The sequence below is a fragment of the Heterodontus francisci genome, chromosome 42 (genome assembly GCF_036365525.1).
Source record: "Heterodontus francisci isolate sHetFra1 chromosome 42, sHetFra1.hap1, whole genome shotgun sequence".
Taxonomy (NCBI): Eukaryota; Metazoa; Chordata; class Chondrichthyes; order Heterodontiformes; family Heterodontidae; genus Heterodontus; species Heterodontus francisci.
The window spans coordinates 6,727,133-6,742,568 of record NC_090412.1 but is presented as its reverse complement, the minus strand read 5'-3'; the positions used below and the strand labels follow the sequence as shown (position 1 = coordinate 6,742,568).

At 44.2% G+C, this 15,436-nt stretch overlaps 1 protein-coding gene across 9 annotated transcripts in view; it reads right to left on the bottom strand.

The window, feature by feature from the left end:
* Positions 1-15,436, bottom strand: part of cdh23 (cadherin-related 23) — a 658,884-nt gene that overhangs the window by 34,698 nt on the left and 608,750 nt on the right. For 8 of the 9 annotated variants that reach the window (XM_068020420.1, XM_068020419.1, XM_068020422.1 and 5 more), the window contains 5 exons: positions 13,941-14,060; positions 7,174-7,351; positions 5,611-5,822; positions 4,471-4,662; positions 3,274-3,387 (listed from right to left, as the gene is read on the bottom strand). In XM_068020420.1, the coding sequence (XP_067876521.1) occupies positions 3,274-3,387; positions 4,471-4,662; positions 5,611-5,822; positions 7,174-7,351; positions 13,941-14,060 (816 nt within the window). Of the gene's footprint in view, positions 1-3,273; positions 3,388-4,470; positions 4,663-5,610; positions 5,823-7,173; positions 7,352-13,917; positions 14,061-15,436 lie in introns of those variants that run through there. The other variant, XM_068020423.1, reaches the window with a different exon arrangement.

Below are 15,436 nucleotides of genomic sequence, written 5' to 3'. Positions count from 1 at the left end.
GTATACATTTCTCTTCGTAACTTCAGAGTATGTGAAGCACTTTGCAATATTTCTGGGATCTGATGAGGAGTGGAAAAAAAAAAGGACATCTTTCTTTTCAGAACAGGAAGATCAGTTTGATGCACGAATACAATGTACAGCAGCTGAGATAAAAAAGGAGAACTTGCAATCTGACATTCACTGTGTGAGATATTTCTGAGCGATGTAATAAGAATATTAAGAAATAAGAGTAGTAGGTCATTTGGCTCCTTGAACCTACTCTGCCATCCAATCCAATCATGACTGATCATCATTTCCAGCCCAGCCCCCATATCACTTAATGCCCAAATATTTATTAATCTCAGCCTTGAATAAACTCAATGACTGAGCTCTCTGGGGTAGAGAATTCCAAAGATTCACAACCCACTGAGTGAAGAAATTTCTCCTCATCTCAGTCCTAAATGTCCAACCCCTTATCCTGAGGCCCCTTAGTTCTAGACTCTCCATCCAGGGAGAGCCAGACTCCCGGCATCTACCTTGTCCTGCCCTCTCATTTCAACGTGATTACCTCTCATTCTTTTAAATCCGAGAATACAGGGTCATTCTACTCAATAAGTAATAAAGCGCTAGAGAAACTATTTCTCGAGTGGTGGAAAAAGGAACTTTAATGAGTTTCAAGAGGGAACCAGGCAGGTTCTTGTCAACAAATGGATTTCAGGGCCATTAGAGGGAATAATGGAGATAGGTGGGCTGGATGGACCAAAGGGTTTCCCCTGCCTGAAACTATTACTTTGGAATTTATTGTGCTTCTCAGAAATGTCTCAGTGAATTACTCCGAAGCAGAGTGATTATGTAGGCAGCCATTCTGTGCAGAGCAAGATCCCACAAACAATGACATGAATGATCACAGTTGGAGGTGTTAACTCATGACCAGGAGAGCTCCCAGGTTCTCTTCAAATAGTAACATATAACGTGCATCTAATCCACTATGATTTGGGCAGATATTTCATCTGAAAGAGATTGCCTCAGAGTACTCTCTCAGTACTGCAGTGAGGTGTCAGCCCAGATTATGTACTGAAGTCCCTGGACTATACCTTGCCCCAAAACCTTCTTAGTCGGAGTTCAGCAGTGCTGCCGACTGTGTCACAAACGTGTTGTCTGGTGTGTAACACGATTCTTGAAGATGTAAAGACAAGTGGCAAACACCATTGTGTGTGGTTTTACAACAGAAAGGAAACGTTGATTATGCAAACTGATGACGTGTTCTGTGGTCCGATCACATTTTGTGAACAAAGAACTTCCCTTAAAAGGGGAGAGAGGACAAAAGCTATCGATAGTGAGATATTGAAACCCTGGGAGAGGAGCCCCTTATTTTAGCCAGTTAGTCAGCTGCCGCTTATTCAGCAGACGCTGCTTAAAGTGATAAAGTGGTGGAGGGAGGGGGAGTGCCCACAGGATTCAAAAGAATAATCTTTCAGAACAGTCAAATAAGCACCAATTATGGAAGAAAATAAGCTAATTGCACCCAAGATTGTGCTGGTATTGAGATGCACTTGTGTATCACCAAACGTCACGAATCAGCAATCAGGCAGAATTTTAAAACTTACTGAAAAAACAAAGTTTGCATTCAAGTTTATTCCTCGATATAGTTAAGAGTGCGAGCCTCATGCAGTTTGCTCAATACAGCTGGAAATGGGCTCATCACAAAAAATAAGCATTTTTAATTGACGTCTCGTTCACTGTCTGTCAGTAAATTGACTTTTAAATAAATGAAAATTACTTTTAAAAGAATTAGACAGAACAATTTGCTAGTTATATTGGTGTACACCAGTTTCTGAGCCAATTAAAAAAATTCTACTCAAAAGCTTTTATAAAATGCCTGTTGGTGTCCTTGTACCCAAGAGAACCAGCTTAATTTTAAGAGCCTCCTTGAAGGCTGGCACACAGGCGCAATTAGTGGAAAATCGCCATGGTGATTAATTTGTTTGGGGGCATAGCCAGCTTTGTGGGTGGTGCCAGCTTCCAGTGCAATGTTTCTTAAATCAGGGCGGAAGATCGCAGAAACTCGATATGCGCTGGACTTGATTTGCACTCGAAATTCTTTTGCATGGGTTACACCAGATTTTGTGCCAAGAAAAAACAGCACAACCTTACGGAGAATCTAGGCCCGATAGTTTATATTGCACCTTAATACATCTCTCAAAAATATCTCATTGGTTGAAGTGAATCCACGCATGCTTCTTTTGTACTGGGCTCCCCATTCAGCGAGACGTGCTATTTAGCAATGCCTGGTTTTACGGCCGTTGAGGATCTGCGCTCGTGTTCCTTCGCTGCTCACCAAGATGGTCACTTCCCCGCATCCTGAAACACTCTGCCTCGTCACTCATCTCCATCGAATCCCCTTTCCCAAACTCTCTCCTGCTTCCTGCTCAGTATCCCGCTCAAAAGTCTCTTGGCATGTTTCATGTGAAAAATATATCTGTAAAGCCTGGTTCCTTTCATACATCCCATTACATCTTAGACTTAAATCAGAACAATTTCAAAGTAGCATTAGAAACCCTCGTCTCATTTTCACACAGATTTCCAAGGTCCCTGTCCCTACGACATTACATTTTAGTTTGACTCAGAGAAACAGGGATTATTCTCCTAAGAGTAGAGGTGGTTAAGAGGAGATTTAATAAATGCGTTTAATAATATATGGGGCTTGGATAAGAATAGCTAGGGAGAAACGGTTTCCAGTGGTGGGTGGATTGGTAACCAGAGGACACGGATTTACCAGAATTGGCAAAAGAACCAGAGGGAAGAGGAGGAGATTTTGTTTTTAACGAAGAATAGTTAGGATGAGGAACGCACTAAGGGTAGTGGAGGGAGATTCAATCATGGCTTTCAAAAGGGAATCGGATATGCACCTGAAAGAGAAAGATGTGCAGGGCTATGGGGAAAGGGCAGGGCCACGGGACTAGTTAACTTGCTCTTGCAGAGAGCCATCAAGTGCTCGACTGGCCCAATGGCCTCCTTCTGCGCTGTAACTATTTCATGATTCTACGAAAGGACGGTGGAAGGTTTGATAGTAACTTTCAAAAGGGAATTCGATATGTATTTGAAATGAAAAAGTCCGCTGGGCTATGGGGAAAGAGCAGGAGGGTGGGACTAATTGGCTACGCTTTCAGAGAGCCAGCACAGGCACGATGGCCCAAGATTCTTGCATACAATATACAAGTCCCCATAGTTATTGGAATCCTGCTGTTTCTCGGTAAATGACCGTATTCGCTATGTTTACTGCAATGTTCTTACAGGTGGTTTGAGGAAGAGTGGTTCATTGTCATCAATATCATCCAGAGCCACCTGCAGAAGCTGTGTGGTCTCATAGGGAACAGGTTGCCCAAGGTCATACGCCAGGAGAATCAGCTAAAAAGAAAACAAAGAATCATGAAAAGAAGATGCATTGCTAGCGTTCTGCTCGTTACCACAAAAGGCTGCATATAGCGTTAACTCTACTCTTGGCCAGAACTGGAGCCAACTGGGCAATTTCCCCATTCAATCCTGTCTGGCGTGACTGAGACTGATTTTGCACATAAATTGTATGTGACTATTCTCCACTCACTGCATTTTGCTGCAGAAATAACCCTGCTTTTATTATGAGGAGACTTTGCTGTTGTTTCATCATGAACCCCATTTGTAGTTTGTATTAAACAGACTCTTTATTGCGAGACCTGCTGTAAGTCTCATTCTGCCTCCAACTCATTTGCTGAGGTGTCAATACTCACTGATAACAAATACACATTGTCTCCTCTCCCAAACTACTGATTTGCTGCTGATGGCTTTTCACTGTCAGCAATGATACATGATCAAAATAATCACACCCCCATATTCAGAAACCATGCTTCAAGTTCATCAATGGCAGCAATGAGGCCAAGTACAAAGCAAGACTCGCCAACTTTAAGGGCATTTAAGTGGTCATTGGATAGACATATGGATGAAAATGGAATAGTGTAGGTCAGATGGTTTCACAGGTCGGCGCAACATCGAGGGCCGAAGGGCCTGTACTGCGCTGTAATGTTCTTAAAAAAAAAAGACCCACCTGTTCTTGCTATTCAGCAGTGAACAGTGGGGCAAAAACCCAGGAGGCCATCTATTCAAGTCTGCATTGCAGTTAAATTTAGATACAGAGTGAAGCACAGCTGACAAGACCTGGCTATACTGCTGGCTGCAGCCAGCATTGCCAGACAGGAAAGAGCTCTGCACAAGTGTTACTCACACCTGGCAGTGATTTCATAACACTGGAAGCATGGGCGGATGTGGACGCTTGCCCTTGCAATTAAATAAGACTGCATTAAGTTTATAAGGTTCCTGGGAGATGGAATGGACAGCATCCCCTAATACACAGAAAGTTGGATTTCAGACAACATCCAAATATTCCTTCCCACTATAAACAGACGCGTTGTCTGTACAATGACAGAGATTACAGGACGCTGCACACCAATCACTCACATTATAGACAGCCTGTCTCTCCCGGTCCAGCCTGGCTGTAGTATTGATGATCCCAGTGACAGGGTCGATGCTGAAATACTCCCAGTCTCTGTTGACCGCTGTCTTCAGGAAGCCATACCTGACTGCTCCATTCAAACCTTCATCATTGTCAGTAGCCAGCACCTCATACACATTGAACCCTGCGTCTCTCTCCTAGGGAACAAAAGCAAGTACAACAAAAGTTTAAGGTTATCCCAGTCTCAATCCATGGGTCCATTCCTGTACTGCAGGGGCTGATAGTCCAGAAACTTAAAAGGGAAACAAATATATATATTTTTTTGGCTAAAAAAGCAACTGAGCAGAAGAAGAGACAGAAAGTAGAGTGGGACTGTTTACATTTTGGAATCAGTTTAGTGAATGGCTATCACATTTTCCACTTGTTTATATTCCTACAGGTATGGACAAAATATACTCAGCAGTGCCAATACACAGGAATTTCAGTGACAATGAGACTAGACACTGGATAGAATGGAACTGATGGACTGAATGGCCTTTATTCACTTCAGACTTAGATTAGATTAGATTAGAGATACAGCACTGAAACAGGCCCTTCGGCCCACCGAGTCTGTGCCGACCATCAACCACCCATTTATACTAATCCTACACTAATCCCATATTCCTACCAAACATCCCCATCTGTCCCTATATTTCCCTACCACCTACCTATACTAGTGACAATTTCTCATGGCCAATTTACCTACCAACCTGCAAGTCTTTTGGCTTGTGGGAGGAAACCGGAGCACCCGGAGGAAACCCACGCAGACACAGGGAGAACTTGCAAACTCCACACAGACAGTACCCAGAATCGAACCCGGGTCCCTGGAGCTGTGAGGCTGCAGTGCTAACCACTGCGCCACTGTACCGCCTTGTGTAATGTTCTCTTAACTCTTCCTGATAAGCTTTATAAACCAATAAATTTCCTGCCACATGAGATGTGCAAAACTACAAACTACTGTCCCATTTCTAATGCTGCCTAAAGAGAGTTTAGAATTATTCTTTATTCTTAACCAACATTTTGTTGTTTAAAATTTTCCCATTACTGGTCTGTCCGAGGGACTCTCACTGTTAGTGGGTCAGAGGGACCTGCACCAGGTGTGTTACCTCCATGATGTGCAATATCGTCCCATTGGGAGGTCTGACAAACATCGGCCGATTGTCATTCACATCAATCACTTCAATCTTCAGCAAAGTTGTCCCCCAGAGTGGTGGCCTGCCTCGATCAGTGGCGACAACGGTTAAATTAAATCTCTCGTAGGATTCCAGGAGTCGTGTGGTGGTGATCACAGCTGTGTTCTCATCAATTCTAAAAGCCTCTGAAAGGAAAGAGAGAATAGATGACCCACATGTAAAATTTCCAGCAATCCTAGAGTCTCTCCTTGCTGGCAAACCCCTTGTCATGCAGCGAAAACAGGTCCATGTGTATTTCTAGGCCACAGTCTGAGTAAGAGGAAGAGAGGGGGAAGAGTACATATATGTGGGCATTGTAACACAATGCTTATGTTCCTGGACTAGTAAACCAGAGACCTAGACACATAATCTGGAGTCAAGAGTTCAAATCCCACCATGGCAGTTTGTGAATTGAATTCAGTTAATTAAATAAATCTGGAATAAAAAGCTACAGTTACCACGATTGTTGTAAAAACCCATCTGGTTCACTAATGCCCTTTAGGGAAACAGAGTTGTGGTTGTTACTTGGCCAGGCCTCTGTGCGATTCCAGACCCACAGCAATGTGACTGACTTTTATGAAATGGCCCAGCAAGTTATGAAGGAAGCTCACAACCACCTTCTCCAGGGCAATTAGGGATGGGCAATAAATGCTGGCCTAGCCAGCGACGCCCACAACCCGTGAAAGAATTTTAAAAAAGGGCAGAGAAAGTGAGACGAAGAGGCAGATATGCTGGGGTGGGGAAAGAGAGCTAAATCTCGAGAGGAGAGAAAAGAAAGTGCCCTCGGAAAACCGAGCACCTGACATAAAAAAAACAGATTAAGGCCTCCGCAAAAACAGGGAAGGAAATTTATCCACAATTATTGACAATAATTTCTTGCCTTTAGCGTCAATTAGCGATTAATTATTACGGTGCATAATCTTTCCTTAACATGCATTGTGAAGAGTTTTAATAAAATATATGGGACTTTTGTTTGGCTCTAATTGATTTCTTGTACAGGGAGCTGGTTTATTGACCCTGTAATGGTGATGTGAAATGTTAATGTTTTTTCAAGGAGTTTAGAATTGTGATTGGCCGGTTTAACACATTGTGGGGTTCCCCAATCCCCACCCAATTGTTTTGGGTCCAGATCATCCCTCCTTTTCCCTGCTGCTGATGTCCCCCACTCAGTACCTAACTACGTGAGGCCATCCAATCCCTGAGGAGATCCTGAGTGGAGGTGAAGCACCATCCAGAGGAAGAAGAAAGCTCACCAAAGCAAGCTACCCCATCCCTCTCCTGTCTCTCAGCCTCTCGCAAATCTCTGAGCAGCAGGATCAAACTCTAAGCTGCTCTGGGAATGTTCGAAGGGAGATTAGCAACATGCTCTATTCAGTGGTGAGGCACCTTGTGTGGCATGCAAAGTAAGGAGCTTTGAAATATAAACGGGGAGCAGAAAAACATTCAAATAAAATGTACATTGTTCCCTTAAAGGGATTAAATAACTATTTATCTTACCGACACCAGGCCCCTGAATACTATACTGTAACACTGCATTTTCCCCCTCGTCCAGATCTGACGCAGTCATGGTTACCACGGAAGCCCCTCCTGGTTCATTCTCATACACACTGGTGCTAAACACGTTCTTGGAGAACTGGGGACGATAGTCATTGACGTCCAGAACAGTCACCAGCACCTGTAGCAATAAATAACAACTGCATTAGCCCACGAGAATCGAGCAGCAGTTATACTGTCCGTTTTGAGTCAGCTTGAAAATGGTTCTGGGCGCACCTCATTGTCATAGTGATAACGTAAGCTCAGAGTCCACGTCCCAATCTGACCAGAGCCAAGTGATGTGACAGTCACTCCACCCCTTTTTTATTCGGCACTTTGAAGGGCGGGGAATGGGGAGTGAGAAGGGGTGGGGTGGGGAGGACGACCAGTGGGAAGGGGAGGTGAAGTGGCTGCGCTAGGAAACCCTGGACCATGCGAAAGGTGGGCCACAAATACATGCAGCTAACTGCCGCCAGGGGCATCTCAGGTACATTTCATGCACTGGGCATCCAGAGTAAGACATCAGCCCTAACTGTGGGACTGAGTTTCGAAGCAGATTTGCTTCTCACCTGTTGAAAGCCAGTCTTAAATGGGCAAAATGGTTCTTTGAAACAAGTGCATTTCTTGGTGGTCCCTACAGACAGAGAGTGAGAGCCTGTCTGTGGCTAAAAGTTCAAACTCTTAACTTAATTTGAGCTGGTAATGTATATTGAGAAGTGTCAGTGGTGAGTTCCAATCACTGTGAAACTGTGATATCAATGAAAAGGTGTATGTTCATTATTGCTGATGACTAGAGATTGGAGGAGAGTTCTGATCTGATCAGTTGGTGTCTGACACACAATCTAATCACCAAGGTCTGCAAACCAAGATAGAGAACCCGGCAGTCAACTGTTTGCCTAATATGGAGGTTACTCTCGAGTCATTAAACCGAGGCCCCGTCTACCTTCTAGGGTGGATGTAAAAGATACCACAGTATAATTTCGACGAACAGCAGGGGATTTCTCCCCAGTGTCCTGGCCAATATTTATCCCTCGATCAACACCATTAAAAAAGCTAATCTGTTCCTCATCATATTGCTGTTTGTGGGAGCTTGCTGTGTGCAAATTGGTTGCAGTGTCTCCTACATTACAACAGTGACTTACGCTTCAAAAGTGCTTTATTGGCTGTAAAACACTTTGGGAGAGTCTGAGTTTGTGAAAGCTGCTATATGAATGTAAGATTTATTAGAGTGAGGCAATTAACCATAGTGACCTGAGCGGGAAGGCTTGACCTGTAAATGCAGGTCATTCTTTTTTTTCTCCCCCAGAGGGTTTAGGTGTGGATTATTAAAGGTAACATTGATTACAAGTCGTGGGAGTCAGTTGCCAGCGATCGCCAGAGCTGGCAGGCAACCATAAAGGCGGGGCTAAAGAGTGGCGAGTCGAAGAGACTTAGCAGTTGGCAGGAAAAAAGACAGAAGTGCAAGGGGAGAGCCAACTGTGTAACAGCCCCGACAACCAATTTTATCTGCAGCACCTGTGGAAGAGTCTGTGTCTCTTGTATTGGCCTTTATAGCCACTCCAGGCGCTGCTTCACAAACCACTGACCACCTCCAGGCGCTTACCCATTGTCTCTCGGGACAAGGAGGCCAAAGAAGAACAAGAAGATTAAAGGTGAACCTTAAGGAACACTGGATCGTGGAAACATCGGAAACCACCTCCCTCCCCCCGTAACTTTAAATAAGGGACAATATAGTGCTGCAGCTTACCAACAAAAGTAATTGGTGTTCTCTGGATTTGGCTCTGCCAATCACTTGGTCGAGTGTTTAAAGCCCTTTGTTATTCGTCTGCGAATGTTTGACACATTACAAAAGTCACCACATCCTCTTTCACTTCTCAGAAACGGGTGATGCAATCCTCAGGAAATTGGTTAAGCTCGTTTTAAAAAAGGGCGAAAGAAGCAGAATGACCTTTGGCTGCATCTCCTTTCATAGGTTGGTTGGTTGTCCATTCGAACGACGGGGATATCTTGATCAGGGAGGAGGTGAGATTTCACCACTCCAGGGTTTTGCTTGGCCAAGTACCTGATCATTTGGATGAGATGTTAAACCGAGGCCCTGCCTGCCCTCTCAGGTGGGCTTACAACATCCCATGGTCACTATTTTGAAGAAAAGCAGGCAGTCCTCCCTGATGTCCTGGGGCCAACATTTATCCTGTAACTAACTGCCAAAAAAAGGTCATTATCCCAATGCTATTTGTGGCACAGCCCCATTTCCCACGTTACAACAGTGAATATCCTTCAAAAACTGCTTCATTGTCTGTAAAGAACTTTGGGATGTACTGAGGTTGTGATAGGTGCTAGATGAATGTAAGTCTTTAATAGAGTGAGGCAATTAACCATAAGGACCTGACCGGGAAGGCTTGACCGGGTAGATGCTGGGAGGCCGTTTCCCCTGTCTGGGTAGTCTAGAGCTAGGCGGGGTCACAGTCTCAGAATAAGGGGTTGGCCGTTTAGGATTGAGATGAGGAGAAATTTGTTCATTCAGAGGGTTGTGAATATTTGAATATTCCAGCCCAGTGGGTTGTGAATGTTCATTCATTGAGTACATGCAAGGCTGAGATTGATAAGAGTTTGTGACACAAGGGATATGGGGAACAGGCGGGAAAGGGGAGTTGAGCGAGAAGATCAGCCATGATCGTATTGAATGGTGGCCCAGGCTCGAGGACCGAATGGGCTACTCCTACTCCTACTTCATATGTTCAGATGGCCTCAATCTCTTGACTGCTTATGGTAGGTTCCAATGGTAAAACAGGAAGACTGCAGCTGATGACCTTCTACATCTTAGTTAGTGCCTGAGTTAGTAACTTCAGGAACAGAAGTAGGCCATTCAGCCCCTTGAGCCTGCTCTGTCATTCAATTAGATTATGGCTGACCTGTATCTCAACTCCATTTATCTGCCTTTGCTCCCTTTCCCTTTATACCATTACACAGCTATCTGTTCTCTGATTCTTGAAATCTCCAATTGACAGAGCATCCATAGTCTTTTGGGATCTCGTGTTTGGCACTGAAACAGGTCACTGGATAAGTTTTCTGGGATTCCGGAGAATTGGATACAGAGCTCAGAACTCTTGATTTTCCAGTTATTAAAATTAATAACTGGAAGTATCGGCAGTGCTAAAACCTGGAAGGGTTGATTTGGAGTGTAAGGTCCTCACTTACGACAGTCTGCATTTATCTCAGATACTTTACATCCTATCAGAAAGCTCAATATATGCAGTGAATTTCATGATTGACAAGAGATCAAGAGGAAAATATGAAGTATTTTTTCACCCAGCAACCTTTGTGATTTTTAAATCTCCCACTGACACCATTTAGCTACTGTGTCCATTCCTGTGTGATGCATCAATCTGCAGACAGCAGTCTGGTGTGGGAAGAATGTTCTAGAACAGGAAAGAACCTTTGGAAATAGGAAGGACTATGTCGAAAGAGCACCTTCCTGCATCCTGTCCCCTTCAATTTATTTTGAAACATTTTAAAATATTATTTGAATTGGTCGATCGTGTGTTCTTGGTTTACTGTCAGTGCCAAGCAGCAGAAAACATTTGAGGCGAGGCTTTCAGTGAACATAAAAATGTAGATAATATTTTGAAGAGGGCATGCCAAAATCTGGCAATTAGTCTTTGACCTTAATTTCACCTTTGGCTACTCTTATTGCTCCCACAAGTGATGTGCTAAATTTTGTGCTAAATGTGTTTGCTAGCCCACACTGGCTCCCAGTACAGTAACAACTCAATTTTTAAATCCTCACCCTTGCTGTCAAATCCCTCAACAGCCTCGCCTCTGTCCCCATCTCTTGTAACCTCCTCCAGTGCTGCAATACTCTCTGATCTCTCCACATTCCTCCAATTCTGACCTCTTAACCATCCCCAATTTTAATCGCTCCACCATTGGTGGCCGTGCTTTCAGCTGCCTGGACCCCGAGCTCCAGAATTCCCCCTTGAACCTCTCTCTCCTCCTTTCAGACGCCCCTTAAAACCTACCTCTTCGACCTAGTCACCTGTCCTCCTTATGTGGCTCAGTGTTAAATTTTGTTTGATAATTCTCCTGCGAAGCCCCTTGGGACATTCTACTACCTTAATGGCACTATATAAATGTACGCTGTTGTGGCAAATTAGGAACGGCTTTATGTTCCCAAGCTCACTGCTTGTGACTGCTCCTTTCATTCCGCCCAAGATCAGTGCAGCTTCAAGTTAGAGTAAATTTTCATCCGATCAGTCTTGGTTAGATCTGATTCACGCCAGAGGTTAAAGAGCAAAGTTCTGCAGCACTGTGCCACCCAGTAAGTACCTCATGGTTTTAACACTTCCTCTTTAGAGATTTTTCTGCCCATTTTCTGTTGAGCTAATGAGTAATGAGATGAATGTGAGACTCTTGTACTTGTGGTTTGCATGTTGATGTAGAACCTGCCGTACATACGTGGTGTACCAGCTTGGCTCAGTTGGCTGCGTTCTTGCCTCTAACTCAGAAGGATGTAGGTTCCAGCCCCATTTCAAATTGCAAGATCACAATCTGAGCCACTTAAGTGCCGCACTGAGGGAGTGACATACAGAGTGACGCCAACACCACCATCTGAAAGTTCCCCTCCAAGCCACACACCATCCTGACTCGGAACTATATCGCTGTTCCTTCACTGTCGCTGGGTCAAAATCCTGGAACTCCCTCCCTAACAGCACTGTGGGTGTACCTACCCCACATGGACTGCAGCGGTTCAAGAAGGCGGCTCGTCACCACCTTCTCAAGGGCAATTAGGGATGGGCGATACATGGTGGCATAGCCAGTGACGCCCACATCCCATGAAACAAATAAAAAGAGTCACATAAGCTGTTAAACTGAGGTCCCAGCATGCCAGTCCTAGTAGTTCCAGTGGACAATGTCATTATTCGAAGGAGGTGAAAGACTGGATGGCTTGTATCTTTATTTAAGTTCCAAGAGCGGATTTTTAGTTTAGAGATACAGCACTGAAACAGGCCCTTCGGCCCACCGAGGCTGTGCTGACCATCAACCACCCATTTATACTAATCCTACACTAATCCCATATTCCTACCACATCACCTACCTACACTAGGGGCAATTTATAATGGCCAATTTACCTATCAACCTGCAAGTCTTTTGGCTTGTGGGAGGAAACCGGAGCACCCGGAGGAAACCCACGCAGACACAGGGAGAACTTGCAAACTCCACACAGGCAGTACCCAGAATTGAACCCAGGTCGCTGGAGCTGTGAGGCTGCGGTGCTAACCACTGCGCCACTGTGAAATTTAATGAGAATGATTGAGTATTATACTGAAAGGTAAGGCAGCAATAGATAACACTAAGACCTTTTCTGGAACATTTTGTCCCTTCCTGTGGTAAATGTCAATAGTCTCTGTTAATAGACAGAAGACTTATGTGGACTGAAGTTTCTGGAACCTTAGAGAGCAGCCAGGACCATGTTGAAAGTGCAACACACTGTGCAAGGTCACACTTTCTTTCAATTTACTTATATTATTTTGAAGTACTGGGTAATAGGGGAGGCCTCACCTGGATGGCTATGGCAGCATCTTTGAAAAATCAAACATTTTAATTGTTTGAGAAATACACATATTTAAAAAAATATATAACGTTAAATTATCTTGAAAATCGTTTGCTTCCTTCTGAGTGTGTGCCTGTGTTTCTGTCACAGTCGGAGGGGTGCTCTGTCTGTGGGATGTTGCTATGTGCCCTGGGGCTGCTGTGTTTGCCCACAAAATGACAATTTGCACCTTCTACATTGCCTCTAACTTCAACTGGAAGGTTGAAGGAGAAAGCTCGTTGATCCATAGAGGGAGGGATGGGAGGGGTGAACGAAGGCTTGGTTGAAAAGATGAATGTTGAGATGGAGGTACATAGAAAGGTGGTGAGACAGAAGGGTTTTGGGATGGAGTTCCAGAGAGTGGACTGTGGCAACTGAATCGTCTCTTACTAAGTTAGATGAAGGGAGGAGAGGGTGCACAAAACATCACAGGCCAGATGATGAGAGAGGAGAATATGAGGCTAGTGCCAACTGCGTGAACAGGGTAGGCTGAGGCCCTGGACAATGAACATACAAACAGGAGAACCCCATTCAGCTCCTTGAGCCTGTACTGGCATTCAATTATATCTTGGCTAAGTTGTAACTTAACTCTATCTAACCAACTTCGTTCTGTCATCCTTAATGCCCTTGCCGAACCTAGAGCTATCAATTTCAGTTTTGACATTTCCAATTGACCCCCGACCTCAACAGCTTTTTTGGCGGACACAGTGCCAGATTTCCGCGACCCTTTGTGTGAAGAAGTGCTTCTTGACATCACTCCTGAACAGCTTAGCTCTAATTTTAAGGTTATGTCGCAGCAGAGAAAATAGTTTCTCCCTATCTACCCTATCAAATCCTTTAACCATCGTAAACACCTCAATTAGATCATCCCTTAATCTTCTATACTCAAGGGAATACAGGCCTTGTCCACACAACCTGTCCTCATAATTTAACCCTTTTAGCCTCAGTGTCATTCTGGTGCATCTGCGCTGCACCCTTCCAAGGCAAATATATCTTTCCTGAGGTATAGTGACCAGCGCCCAGTGTCGTGATTACCAAGGATCATTTTTATTTGGTAATTAACTTAATCGGAACTCGCCCTTGTAGATACGCCAAGAGCACGAAACAACTGGAATCACCTGTCAGCAGGTGTGGGAGTTACCTGGACGGCATTCTCTCTGCGATTACTCGGATTATCACCTGGGTTGTCCTTGGCAACAGCTGTTAGTGTGTAGTGATCTTTTTTCTCCCGATCAAGTGCAGCCAGAATATAAATATTCCCCTTTATGTAAAAAGGAGCACAATTAATTATTGTGACAACTTCCACTCACTTTCAATAACCTTAACACAAACATTTCTTTCAATCCTATTAATACAATGGAACGTGACTCTGCATTACAATATCGTCATTGTTTACAGCTCAGAAACATGAAATTTCATAATTGAAAAGCTTTCCATAAAATTAACATCTACTAAACTATTTATTTATTTATAGATACAGCACTGAAACAGGCCCTTCAGCCCGAGTCTGTGCCAACCAACAACCACCCATTTATACTAACCCTATAGTAATCCCATATTCCCTACCACCTACCTACACTAGGGGCAATTTACAATGGCCAATTTACCTATCAACCTGCAAGTCTTTGGCTGTGGGAGGAAACCGGAGCACCCGGCGAAAACCCACGCGGTCACAGGGAGAACTTGCAAACTCCGCACAGGCAGTACCCAGAATCGAACCCGGGTCCCTGGAGCTGTGAGGCTGCGGTGCTAACCGCTGTGCCACTGTGCCGCCCCTTTCAAGTTATTTAAATGAGTATAGCTCCTTTCATATTTAAATATGTGGGATTACAACATCTTCAGTTATGTGGAGAGACTGGAGAAGTTGGGATTGTTCTCCTTAGAGCACAGAAGGCTAAGGGGAGATTTGATAGAGGTGTTCAAAATCATGAAGGGTTTTGATAGAGTAAATAAGGAGAAACTGATTCCACTGGCAGGAAGGTCGGTAACCAGAGAATACAGTTTAAGATGATTGGCAAAAGAACCAGATGTGACATGAGGTGAAAGACTTTTAAGCAGTGAGTTGTTGTGATCTGGAACGTGCTGCCTGAAAGGGCGGTGGAAGCAGATTCAATAGTAACTTTCAAAAGGGAATTGGATAAATACTTGAAGGGAAAAAATGTGCAGAGTTATGGGGCAAGAGCAGGGAAGTGGGAAGAACTGAATAACTCTTTTGAAGAGCTGACACAGACACGATGGGCCAAATTACCTGTTTCTGTGCTGTATAATTCTATGATCTAGGTACAGATATAATAGATATGAACCCTAAGGTTAAAATTTGGAGAAAGAAAGCTTTGTTCAAGACGCTATGAGTGACTTTATAAAAATTGTTTTTGGGACGTGCGTGACGTGGGCAAACCCACATTCATTGCCCATCCCTATAGTTCTGAGGAGATGGTGGTGGATCTTCTTTATAGCGATTGATCACAACAGAGTGGACTGCTTAAGAGGGAATTGCGAGCCAACACCCCCCCCGCACCCCTCGGTGAGGGATGGGAGTGGTGTGTACGCCAGACCAGGTATGGGTAGTATGTTCTGTTCTCTGAAGGACATTAGTTAACCAGTTGGGGTTTAATGACTTTAATGATCTGGCAGTTT